The 12496-nt window shown below is 41.8% G+C and overlaps 1 protein-coding gene across 1 annotated transcript in view; it reads right to left on the reverse strand.

Annotated features, from left to right (window-relative positions):
- The window catches only part of LOC308114595 (nuclear receptor coactivator 2-like), a gene marked incomplete at its 3' end in the record, with an annotated part of 38111 nt that overhangs the window by 19278 nt on the left and 6337 nt on the right, over nucleotides 1–12496 (reverse strand). The window contains exons 2-4 of the mRNA XM_080471620.1: nucleotides 6537–6647; nucleotides 5327–5499; nucleotides 374–477 (exon numbers count right to left, since the gene is read on the reverse strand). Of these exons, the coding sequence (XP_080327746.1) occupies nucleotides 374–477; nucleotides 5327–5499; nucleotides 6537–6628 (369 nt within the window). The remainder of the gene's footprint in view (nucleotides 1–373; nucleotides 478–5326; nucleotides 5500–6536; nucleotides 6648–12496) is intronic.

A 12496-nucleotide genomic window follows, 5' to 3' on the forward strand; every position in this document is an offset into this window, starting at 1 on the left:
ACACACACACACACACACACACACACTAAACAGGCATGATGACGGTATTGTCACTAGTCAGAGGAGCTGTTATCTCCTGGCGTCACTGTGGAGCGCAACAGCAGAAAGATGCACTAAATGTGGAGCAGCCAGACAACAGCCACGAAACCGGCGCAGCTCTGCTGCGAACACATTTCTTTTATCAGTGTAGAGGACGTCATCCGGGGCACGTGAAGCGCTCCCGTGGTAATCCCCACAGTGCAGAACATTACAGTGACGAGACTCAATTTGACCCCGCAACACTTTTTACCTTCCTTTCAAGCAAGCTTTGACAATGTTACAAGTCACATGCGTCGGTTGCAATAGTCAACGCTTTGTCCTTTTTTTCCTTTACCTCCAGCATCATGGGTCCAAGTGCATCTTTGTCAATGACCCCCTGCCCAGTGGACGACACGTCGGCCTTCTGCACCTCCTCTGCATCAGCCACCGGAGCCTTTTCTGGAACGCACAGGACAAAAAAAAGAAAAGAAAAAAGGCAGTTGGAGACTGGTTTGTTTTTGCAGGTCACGCAGAGGTGTGGTGGTTATCCCAATGGCCCGTGGGCCTTTTTGAAAGGACTTTACATGTTTTTCTTGTTCATTTGTGGGGGTTTTATCCCGGTATTCACAGAGCCCAAAAACATGCGATTGAGCTTAGTTGATCACTCAAAATTTTCAGCATGTGAATGTGTGTGTGTGTGTGTGTGTGATGTTTGCGTTTCTCCTCTCATGGACTGCTTTCGCTCAAGAGAGGCTCCAAACCCTAAGTTGGTGAAGCAGCATTCAAGATGTTTGGATGAATTTTATGTTTACTACTTTACTTCTGTGCATGCATTCATCTTCCATCATAAACACGAGAATAAAAAAAAGAATACTTCACAGTATACTCAAAGGAATTTAGTGAATGCATGACTCATTGATGATGTGCTAAAATGGCATGTCAAAAGTTAAACCCGACATCAAGAGGAAAGCTTGTTATCAGATGAATTTGTTCCCTGTATGCTTGCCACTAAATTTGCTTGTTTTCGCAGAAAAATATCATGTCAGAATGAAGCTTTTGCTAACTCCTTTTTCATGGGTATTTTCCCTTCGCTGAAAACACTGACAGTGTTGTTTTTGTCACGATGGAGCCCTCAGACACACACACACACACACACTCCTAGACTTTGTGTTTTTATGTACACGAGGACCTATCACAGATTGCATTCTTTGGCAAGTCCTTGGCTTACTATACCGTTCACCTTATGCTTATATACAGACTCGAAGCCAAAGTCTTCCACTGTCAAGATGGTGTGTAGGTTTAAGTGGCCGGGATGACACAGACTACAGTTAAAGCAACATAATGTGGAGTATATTCTACACTTTTATAGTCATATTAAAAGTGCAGCCTGAACTCTCCTCTCTGGCTGTACCACCGGACTGTTAAGCCTCCCATGGCCCCATTAGGCCACATAGCTGACATTCCAGTAGTGGGACCAGAGCTGTACAGAGTCATCAGCCCTTAAACTCTGTCACTGTAGGGCCTCGAGTGGCTGAAGTGGAGGTCGAAGGATAATAAAGTCGCAATCTTTTTGAGATCAATAAATATGATGCACTGTATTTCACTTGATCAGTTTCAGTGCGCAGGTTCAGAGTGGGAATTGCAATAAACCGGGTTATTGATAGGCCGACTGTGGATGAATCCTTTGACTTCACAATGACCATTTATCAAGGTAAACAGCACAGCGAAGACACTCTAAGCAGACACTGGAAGTTCTTTATTAACGGCACGGTACTGTATATTGAGCAGTCTGCAGTATTGACATGAGGACAGCTCATTACCTCTGAATAACAATCAGTTGCTCTCAGCGAACAAGGAGGAGCAAATACCTTGAGACCAGCAGTTTGGAGTAATGAGAAATCTTCTGAATCAGCCAACCGGTGTGGGAGGAAAAAAACTAAATGTCAGCTGCTGATGTCATGAAGACCCGAGTCGTTCTGTGAATACACTCAGGGTGTGTTAACACATGGTAGGTTTGATGAGGTGAAAACAAACTGTGGTGCGGTCTCTCATTTAGAGCAACTCGTCTGAGTAAGTTTAAACAAAGCCAGTCAAACACTGGCGTGTACCCAACATGTGGGTCGTGACCCCTTGAGGAGCAGGTCTTTATTTACTTACCTAAGGTGTATTAATGGACCAGATGCAAGATGCTAAAGGTGTTATAACCACAGGCTTCTTGCAGCAGAATTTCTTTGAAGTTTTTCTAAGCACATTCAGCCCATAGCGCACGTCTTTATTGAGAAATAACGAATGTTCTGCCATCTGTTTACTCCTCATGGTCAATGCGGCCTGTGCCAAAACTGCAACGTCTCCTTCACTGCTCTTGTTCACACCGAGGAACCACACCGCAAGTGTGAACGCAGCCTTATTAAATCCATCTTTTAAAATAGACAGAAGAGATCCCAGAGTTTCACACCATTTGGACACTCAGCAAAGCAAATGTTGGTATCAGAATAGATTTATTTTTTTATTTTTTTTTTATTCCACACATAACTACAAAGTGTGGGGAAAATAAATGATTGTGTGAAGACTCAATGAAGTGACCAATGTCCAGCTAAAGTAACATTAACACATTAACTCACTTCCATCTAATTATCCGCAGGTCCTTTGCTTTAAATGAAACATTAAAAGTCTTTATTTATCTAGCTTGGTCATGCCTCGATGTGTGAGTACTATTTAACTCCTAGTCTGTCACTGTTTGACCAGTGCTTTGGTATCCTGACCACAGACTGAACAACAAATGCAAACAGGTAGTAACAGACCACTGAGTGTACAGTAAACTGCACACCAGGCACATGCAAACACTCATCGTCTGCTCCATAAATGGACCCTGTAATTACTGTAAATGTGAGGTGTGGGGCGCACTGTGTCACCTGACGCTGTTTGACCACCACACACACACACACACACACACACACACACACACACACACACACACACACACACACACACACACACACACACACACACACACACACACACACACACACACACACACACACACACACACACACACACACAATCTCATGTCTCATGAGAACGTTTACATTCCCCTCCAAATGTCGCTTTTGGGCTTCGGGTGAAGTTCCCCTCATCAGTTAAACACAAGTGGGTCTCTGAAGTTGAGCAGGCAGCTGTGTGACTTGTGTATTATCTGTGCGAGTCTGTGTCTGTGTGTGTGTGTGTGTGTGCTTATTCAGCTGTTGTGTTCATACAAAAACAGCGCTATGACACACGGACACTCACTGGCTGTGCGTGTGAACAAAGAAAAACAAAAAACAAAAAAGAGGAGAGAGAAACAGACAGATGAAGAGAAGGGGAAGAGACAGGAGAAGGAAAGTAAGTTGTGGAGGATGGATGAATGAAAGGAGGGGAAGATAACAGTGAGAGAAGTGATGGACGGTGGATAGGATTACAAGAGGGTGTAAAGAGGAGCAATGAAAAAATACCAGGTGAGAGGAGAAAAAGTAAAAGGACAGATGAAAGAAAAGAGGATTGAGAGATAAAGGAAAAGGAAAGAGCAAAAAATAAGGAGATTTAGGACTGCTCCGTCCATTTCCCTCCATCCATTTCCATCATGCTGGTTGGTGTTGTACCCGCTGTCAGTACAGTCTTTATTTACACCAGGGGTGTCAAACACAAGAGGCTCCAGTCCTGCAGCCAAATCATGCAAATTGTAAACATTTCAAATAAAACACTTGTTTGTTTTACACAAATTTCTCAAGAGTAGCGAACACAACAACAACACCGAGACCCGAGCTGAGATTTCGGTGATGCCGCCATAAAAGATAGTAAACTAGAATTAGCCCCAAAGCCATGCTGTCAGGGTGAGTGTGTAAAAACACCCATAATGCAACAGCTATCGGAGCAGTATTTTCACTGTATTTTGCACCAGAAGGTATCTTTAAAATTGGCTTTATGTTGAGATTGTAGTCATCTTTGGTAGTAATTGTTTGGTCTTGTGAAAATGCAGACGTTTTCATCACAACAAAGAAAAATTTTTAAATCTAAATTTAAAGGTTATTGTCGCACTATTTTACATGTCCAGCCCACTCAAGATGTAATCAGGCTGTATGTATGCGGCCAGTGACTAAAAATGTGTTCCACACCTGTGGATTAGAACATGGTGATTCAAAGTGTAATCTTCCAAGAAAAAACTAACAAAACACTTCCAAGCTGCCACTTTCAAATAAAAGCAAAACTGTTGTGTTGCATGGATTATAATGTTAATAAGAATAAAATTAGTTTCTCATTAACCCTCCGCGAGCCGGTAACGGACAGCCAAAGGGCCACATGTGACCGTATAATGACCGCATTATCAACTGACTGCACTTTTATCTGATTTCCTTTTCTTTCTTTTTATTTATTTTTTTTACAACCCATCAACCCTCCCACCCCCAATCCCACTGTTGAAAACATCTCTCTGCTTTGTTCACAAATCGCACCCCGGCCATAACAGTCATAATATGTCCATGATTGGCCAGAGAGCCAGAGAGACCGTTAAAATCTGATTTCTTACAGCTCACAGGGTAAATTCGGGGTGGCATGCACACACGCAACTTTCCATAAGGAACAAAACTATCTGAACTGAAAAACATCCCACCCATCACTTAATCTATGTGATGGCAGCAATTTCTTTGACAAAGACAATACTTTTTTTTTTTTTTTTTTAAAGATTCATAACTTCCAACAGCAATCATGCTCTCCTCGGGCAATTTCATTATGTGAAAGCACAAATAGACTCCCTTTGATTATGCAGTTACAGTCCATAAAAATATGTTTGAAGTTACTTGCGCTTTTGTTTACAACTTTCAAACCATTTTTTTAAACAAGTAATATAGTTTAATAGTCCTGTCATTTATGTGGGAGTATCAAAGCCTTCATTTAAAACTGGACTGTGAGGGGTTAAAAAAAAGAGTTATGTTTGCATGTGATGCATGGTAGGCGGCAAAGTGGAGTAGTGGTTAGCACCGTTACTTCACAGTGGGAATCTTCCTGGTTGGAGTCCGGGTTTTGGGACCTCGATATGTGGAGTTCGCATGTTCTCCCTGTGTGTGTCAAGGTTTTCCCCGCATACTCTGCTATCATCTCAACAAGAGGCATTTGTCAATAAATATATCAATAAGTCTCTGTATGATGGACTGGTGACCTGTCAGATGTGTACCCTGCCCTTTGCTCAAAGTCAGCTGGAATCAGCTCCAGTGACCCCTGAGATAGATAAAGTGGTATAGAAGACGGATGGAATAAGCAAACAAAAACAGAGCCTCACCCTGCTCCTTGATCTGCCTGATCTGCTTCACAGTCTCTTTCAAAATGGCACATTTGTCTGGCTTGACGTTGAGGTCATCCATGTCGTTGATGTTGGCAAAGATGAGCTCTGCCAGCTCCTCGATGTATTTGTTCTCCTGCTCCCGGTTCCTTCTCTCAGTACTCCTCTTCGGGCTGCACAGCAGGAAGGAGGGAAAAAAAAGACATAAAATGAATATGTCCACAAAGCAAAAACTCTATTGACCGCTGAAGTGTCTTCATGACTATTCTCTTCTGAGAGATGCAAAATATGTTCTCAACCATTTGAGAATAAAAGTGAAAGCATCTTCAGTTTGAGTGCGTTTCGCTGTGGACTTTACCCGTTCTCTATGTGCCTGCATGAATATTGTCCCGCAGTCCAAAAACATGTGCTTGAGGCCAATTAGTGCTTCTAAATTTCCTGTCTGTGTGAACGCGAGTGTGTTTGATCGTCTGTGTTTGCACTGTGATGGACTGGTGAACTCTCTGACGTTCTCCCATCGTAACCTGGGACCGGCTCCAGCCCCCTGCAACCCGAAGTCGGGCAAAGCAGGATGAAAAGACGGATGGATCTTGTGTACTTTGGAAGATCTACTGTGGGTGTGAAGAAGCACCGTAACTGGTAAGAACGAGGCTGCAGGTGTGGCTAGTTTATGCCTATCTATGCTGGATTAAAACGCTAAAACCTGTCCATCGTGTTCTTCTGGCTATATTGTCCCACCCTCCTGTTGGTGGAAGAACATTTACTCAACAACAGAATAGATTATTCCAGCCTGCTCTGGAAGTCATGAGCTGTACAGTACTGTCGGTGTTTTTCTTTTTGATGATGTCCTCCTCTCTTTGGCCACTGAGACTATGACCTCCCTTGTGGTTATTGTTTTCCACCTCAAAGAAAACTTATATATGTGAGAAATGCGGCACTTTTGAAGTTGAGGTGCAGCGTGGGGGAGTCAGCTGGAGGGTCTGCCACAGCAGCAACTGATTTTGTGTTTGTTGTTTTCTGTTTTCTTGTCATTGTCTGGTTTCTTGAGAGAACATTTCTTTACTTCTGCGCATTCTGAAACAGTATTATGAAACAATATCTCGCTTCTCCACTCACTCAGGTATGTTTTAAAGTAATGACTCATGCTGAAACGAGCAGTGATGGTACAGTGACATGCTAGAGGCTTTGAGTTGTGGATGAGGGTTTTCACCTGGGTCCCAGGAGGTCTGACTGACAGTCCTTCCTCTTCTGAGACTCTCCCCCTCTGGGGGGCTCCGGGGTGTCCCCGCCCCCAGTACTCATCTTCAGCAAATATCAGCACCTGGACAGGGAGAAAAGGGAAGGTGATGAAAGAGTTTTTTTTTTTTTTTTTTTTTAAACGCTTGGTAAAATACATTCAATGAAATGCAATGCATTTTGTTGGCCAAATTACACTTATAGTCTGATACTTCTCCATGAGAACCAGCTTTCATTGCTCCAGAAGATTAAGCTACAGTAGCTTATTTGTCAGAATAATATAGGCCAGCTTTCATTCCTTATACCAGCCGTCCAATCAGTTTTCCTTCCTTGGACCTTTTTCTTTTATTCATACTGACCAATGAAGACCAGGAAACTCACCCAAGTCCTCCAGTATTGGAAAAGCTTCTGGCTTTATATAAACTTTTATGTGGCTACAAATTACATCATAGAAATCGATAGTGAGAATACATTCAGAAAAGAACAAAACTCAGAACTGCAAAGTCAAATCCCACCCCCCCACAACAAAAACAAAAACCAATCAATAGGTAAATAGCAGTGTTGCAGTACAATACAGTAAAAAGAAAACAAAAATGTAATCTTTTCCTCATGCATTGCTTGGTAGTTGGTCTATAATTTCATTTTCATAACAATACAGGGCTGAATTCTATAGGCTATCAAATCTTTGCCCTTGTCAAACACTTGAATCATTCTGCTTTCCACTTTCCCAGCTCCTAACAAGTCAACAAAATGTTCCCATGCTGCCTCATATTTCCCACCCACTCACAAAAGTCTGGATAAAGACATATGTTATTCAGCTTTCAGTGCTCATAATGTTATGGATGTATGCGGCGCTTTTGTGGTATTCAAACCATATGATTTAAAACTGCAGACCTGTTTGAACAATACCCATTAGTTAGTGAAGATATCAGTCATAATGTTTACATGCTAACATCTACTGTCAAAGCTGAAGGGACCCATTGCTCCTGCATGAATTATGCAAGTGAACACAAACAACAAAAACACCCAACTGTTTGTAGCTGTACCTGAACATGATGCAAATACACAAACAAACATGGCCCTCAAAAGAGAAAAGCCCACACCAATTACAAGCGCGCTTTTAATCTAAATGCACTTTCCGTGCGGCAATTGCCCATTATGGAAAATAAAAAAAAACTCGGAAACAGACAGTGAAAAGTGCTGCTCTCTCCACTTGGTGAGCTTCACCACAATATGAACCCCAACGCTATTAACACACAAGCACTAATGTGCCCAAGATGTACACAACCTGCATGGTGCTTAATCAAACAGGGGCTGTGCTCGTGACTCACGAAAACAATGTACCATTGTAATGTGTCCGCAGGCAATACGTGGGAGGCCCAAGTGGGAATACAGTAGGTGTTGATAATTGCTTCTGTTAGAAATTGCTAATTCATGTAGGCACTGACAGTGTTTTTTTTACATGAGTGTTTCTGGCTTTGGAGATGAGGGTTTCCAACAGGAGTCCTGATGTTGAGAGCCAGAATTTTTTTGGGGGGTTTCTTATGGGAACGAAAGGCATAGGTAGGTGGAAAGTGGTTAATTGTATACATTAGCTGAGAGTAAGAGTTTCACCGTATGTTCACCTCATGCAGCAAGACAGTCAGAACACCCGTTTCACAAAACTTGTCTTGCTGGCTCGACGGTGTGTTTGTCGCTGTGGAATAAGGTGTTTTACCAGATCTACAAGTTACACTTCAAATACATAACGCTGCCGGTCAGACCTTTAACTCTGTTACTGCTCATCATTTTAATTAAAGATCAACCCAAAAAGAATGAGCAAAATTTTTTGAAGGTCTGCCAGGACTGAATCTACTGATGACAAAAAAAAAAAAAGGGGGGTAAATCTTTTCCTATCACACAATGACAGTCGAATGGTGATAACAAGCAGGGGAGGAGCACTGTCTGTTAGGACAGTAGGGCTTTAAGGCTCTTCAACAGGCCAACACATCACCTGACTGTTACATAACAGCCGGTCAGTGGGGCTGATACTGTGTAGATGAAGGCAGGCAAGAGGGAGAGAGAAAACAACAGGGAGGGAAACGGGAGAGGGTAAAGAAACCAGAAGAGGGAGAAAGTTCCAAGAAAAAAAAAATAAAAAATGGGGATGGAAGAAAAGAAAGGACAAATGTTTTCTCACACAAGTGCAAATGTAAAATAATACAAGTGGAGGTGGATGGGGTGACAGGAGGAGGAAAATGGGGAGGAGGGGCATGTGTTGCTCTGAATAATCAAGCCTGAGGCAGGAGGAAATATGGCCTAATTACTCCAAGAGAAGAGAGGAGCAGAGCCAAGAGGAGAAAAACTGCCAATAACGTGATTAAAATACTGAAGCTCAAACAAGACAAGTCGATGAGTACAACGATAGTTTCTGCCAAGCGGTGTCTCTGGCTGTTATGGTGATAGTTCTTCGCAATGTGAGGACAGCCCTTGTTAATAAGCTGTTAGGTAGCTATCGACACCTCTTACACATCAACACCCATTTTATTATCCATGCTAGCAGCATGGCTTTAGGGATAAAGATGTCTGTCTGGTGGCGGGCCATCTCTTCAGCTCAGAGAGAAATGTCTTGACGACGACCGAATGGAGTGCCAGGAAATCCAATACCGACATTCAAGGTCTCAAGAGGATAAATTCTAACGGCTGTAAATCTTGTGACTTTCCGTCCGATTGCAACAGAAGTGGGACTGGGAAGCAAATATTATGCATTGAGTTAGAACAGTTGGTGTCTTTGGGGATCCCCTGACTTTTACTGGTACTGGTAGTACACCACAGTAACACTGTGGACAAGGTGAGCACTGCACTTGCTAAACACAAGAGCACCAGTAACCGTAAAGATCATCATGTTCATGTTCAAACAAGCACAACGTGTCCGTGGAAAGCCCCACAAACACAAAAACCAGGATTGATGACTCAGAGGCCCTGTTTACACAACAACGTTTCAAGTGAATACACAGTATTTTTGCATTTTCGTTTACACAGCCTTTTTGTTTGCACGGCAACATATCATTATGAAAACGATGTCCGTTTACACAGCAAAGAATTGCTGAAAATGATTTTGTTTTCATGTTGGGCCACCAGTTGTTTGGTTTGTTTTTGTAATGAAACCACACATAAGACCCTATAAATATGAACAATGGCGAGAACACGGACATTCGTATGGACAGACGAAGTTGGATTGCTATTCCGGGTGACTCAACCACAAAACTATCAAGTGCCAGGAGAATATGGATTGGGGGTCACGACACTCTGGAGGACGCCATTGTTGCTATTGCCCGATACTCACGTATGTGCAGAAGAACTATTTACTACGGCAGTGGTGCACATGGGCAGTCCGAGTGTTTTCAAAAAGTTGCATGTTCCCCCGTTTCCAAGGAGACAGAGTCGGAGTGTTTTCAAAAAGTTCCCCCCCATGACCCGTTTTCAAAAAGTGGCATTTTCAGTGGCTCCAAACACCTTGGTTGTATAAACAGACACACAAAACGGAGCGAAAGTGTAGGTTTTCACTTGACGACACTGTTGTTTAAATGGGGCCTTAGTTTTGAAAGTATTTGGAAGAACACAAGGGAAGGGAGCTTTTAAAGTCTGTGACAAGCAAATTTGGAGATTCAGGTCAGAAAACAATTCTGCCATTTGACCAAAACACTTACCGTTTCGTGCAATTTTTTAATTCTCTTTTTTCATTTTTTGGGGGTCTGAAACAACAAGATGACTCGCAGACACTAGCACCCATAGCAGCGTTCTAAATCTATTAGACATAATGTTAGCAAGCTGCCCTTCTCCTGGGAAAAGGACCTTCCCTAAATGCCAGAATTGGAGAAATATTAAATCTGTCACATTCAAGAGTCACGCTGAAGCAGGTTTTAGCTTTACCAGCGACACTTCACATCTGCAGTGACCATTTTACACTGGGTAGATTTGCAGCATTCATTAGAAAATACATCAAATCTGATGGAAAATCGCATTTTGCTAAATGGATCACTAGTTTTTGCCATTATGCAACAACAACACTGCAATTCTAATTGGTTCTGGCCCTTGGGGATTTAGATCCTTCAAATTCTTTTGTTGAATTGTTTTAGCGAGCTAAGCTCAAACATACTTACATCCACTGGTTTATCAACCCTATAGCATGGGAAACACCAGCTTGGTGTACCTCGTCTCTTTCTCAAATATTTTTTTGTTCACCGAAAATTTCAAAATTTTCTCATTTCTTTATTAGCTGTGAAATAAGCAGCATAATAAATTTGATCATTATGGGACTGTCTGATTTTTGCATTTTGGCTGAAGCGGCATTGTGCGAGATAAGGGAAGAGAATCCCTCCAAAACCAAATATAAAGCAAACCAATGTAAAACTAAGAGGGAAGTAATACTTTAGAAGTTTTAATCTTCACACACAAAATCATGGAAGTCATGACGGGTATCAATTAAACATTTGAAGTGCACGCAGATATGCCCACACTCAAAACACGTGTGCAAGACAAAACATACATGGAGCACAAACGCACACAAGCACACAATGAATTAACACTAATGTAGCTTGCGACAAAAGCCTTTACCCTGCTCGGGCCAATACTAATGCAATCAGAGGAGCCAAGCGCTCGGCAAAGTGAAGCCATTTAAAAACAATTTGAGCTGGAGAGAAGAGACAGGCCAAAGGGTCAAACCAGCCATTAAGGAATTAAAGCTGAGGATTGATCACTGCCTGCTTAAGTGGGCTCTGTTTCCACTGGAAACATGGCTACCAGGTTGCTTTGTTTTGGATTTCTTGGAAGGTAAAAAAAAAAAAAAAAAAAAAAAGCTGAGGTGAGTGGGTTTCACATATATGTTTTTAATGTTCACTTGTTCAATCTTCTGACATTTCATTCTTAAATGAAAAAAACAGGAAAAGAGTGGATTTTTGACAAATATGACCATCTTAAAGACTCTTCAGCACTAGCTGAAGTTAAATAATAAGAAATGTCTGAAAGCTGAAGACGAACATCCCTGTAGGTTCTTCTTCCTGGTGTGTTACCAAGGACAGAGAGCAGGTAAGTGTCAGATTACACACAGATGGAGGTCAAGTGGCTTGTCATGGAAACACCAGTCTATGCTATCTGCCACAAAATCATTTAAAGAAAAAAAAATAATAAATCACAGGTTACCACATAGAGATCAGGTGGAGTGTGTTAAACCGGTAAAGATCTTCACAAGAAGTGCTGCACAATGTGAAATGGTTTGGAAGCTGAGCCGGTGTTTGGGAAGATGTAGCCATCAGCATATGCATGAGAGACCTACCCCGACCAAATGATAGTTGTGAAAGGAGTCGAAGGCACTGTGGGTTGTTATTAAAGTGGTGAGTCATCTTCAGGCCCGAGCTCGCAGGCTAATTGAGGTTTTGAGCATGTAACATAAAAACAAGACACTGACCGCACGGCCTTATGTAATGATTGACTGCACAAAAATTAAAGCTAATGTGTTTTTGTTTTTTTTCCATGACTAGTGCAAAATGTCTATCTTTACACTCAATGTGATAGCACCTTTCACTGTGCAAATGGTTTTTATAACCAGAAATGAAAGAAAACCATCAGTATCTGTTCTTTAGTAATGGCTTGTGTTTACATCATCCTCTTCTTTGAGTCTTACAAGAGCTCGTGTTGTTAAATTAATACTCTTTTGATGTAGATAATGTCCTCATTCACTAGATTTCCAATGCATATTTCATTAATGAGAGGAATAAATAAATTTACAATCCACTTGACGGACTTCTCATACATTGGTTCAAGGGTTGGAACCTTCTTGAGCCTCGAAAATCTATTGCAAAAGAACAATGACACGACAAGATGAGATGAATTATTCATTACCTGTAGATTAAATCAACTTGCAAAATAAGGTTCCCCAGTACACATTAAAGGCAG

This window comes from Lipophrys pholis (assembly GCF_963383615.2).
Source record: "Lipophrys pholis genome assembly, chromosome: 1".
Taxonomy (NCBI): Eukaryota; Metazoa; Chordata; class Actinopteri; order Blenniiformes; family Blenniidae; genus Lipophrys; species Lipophrys pholis.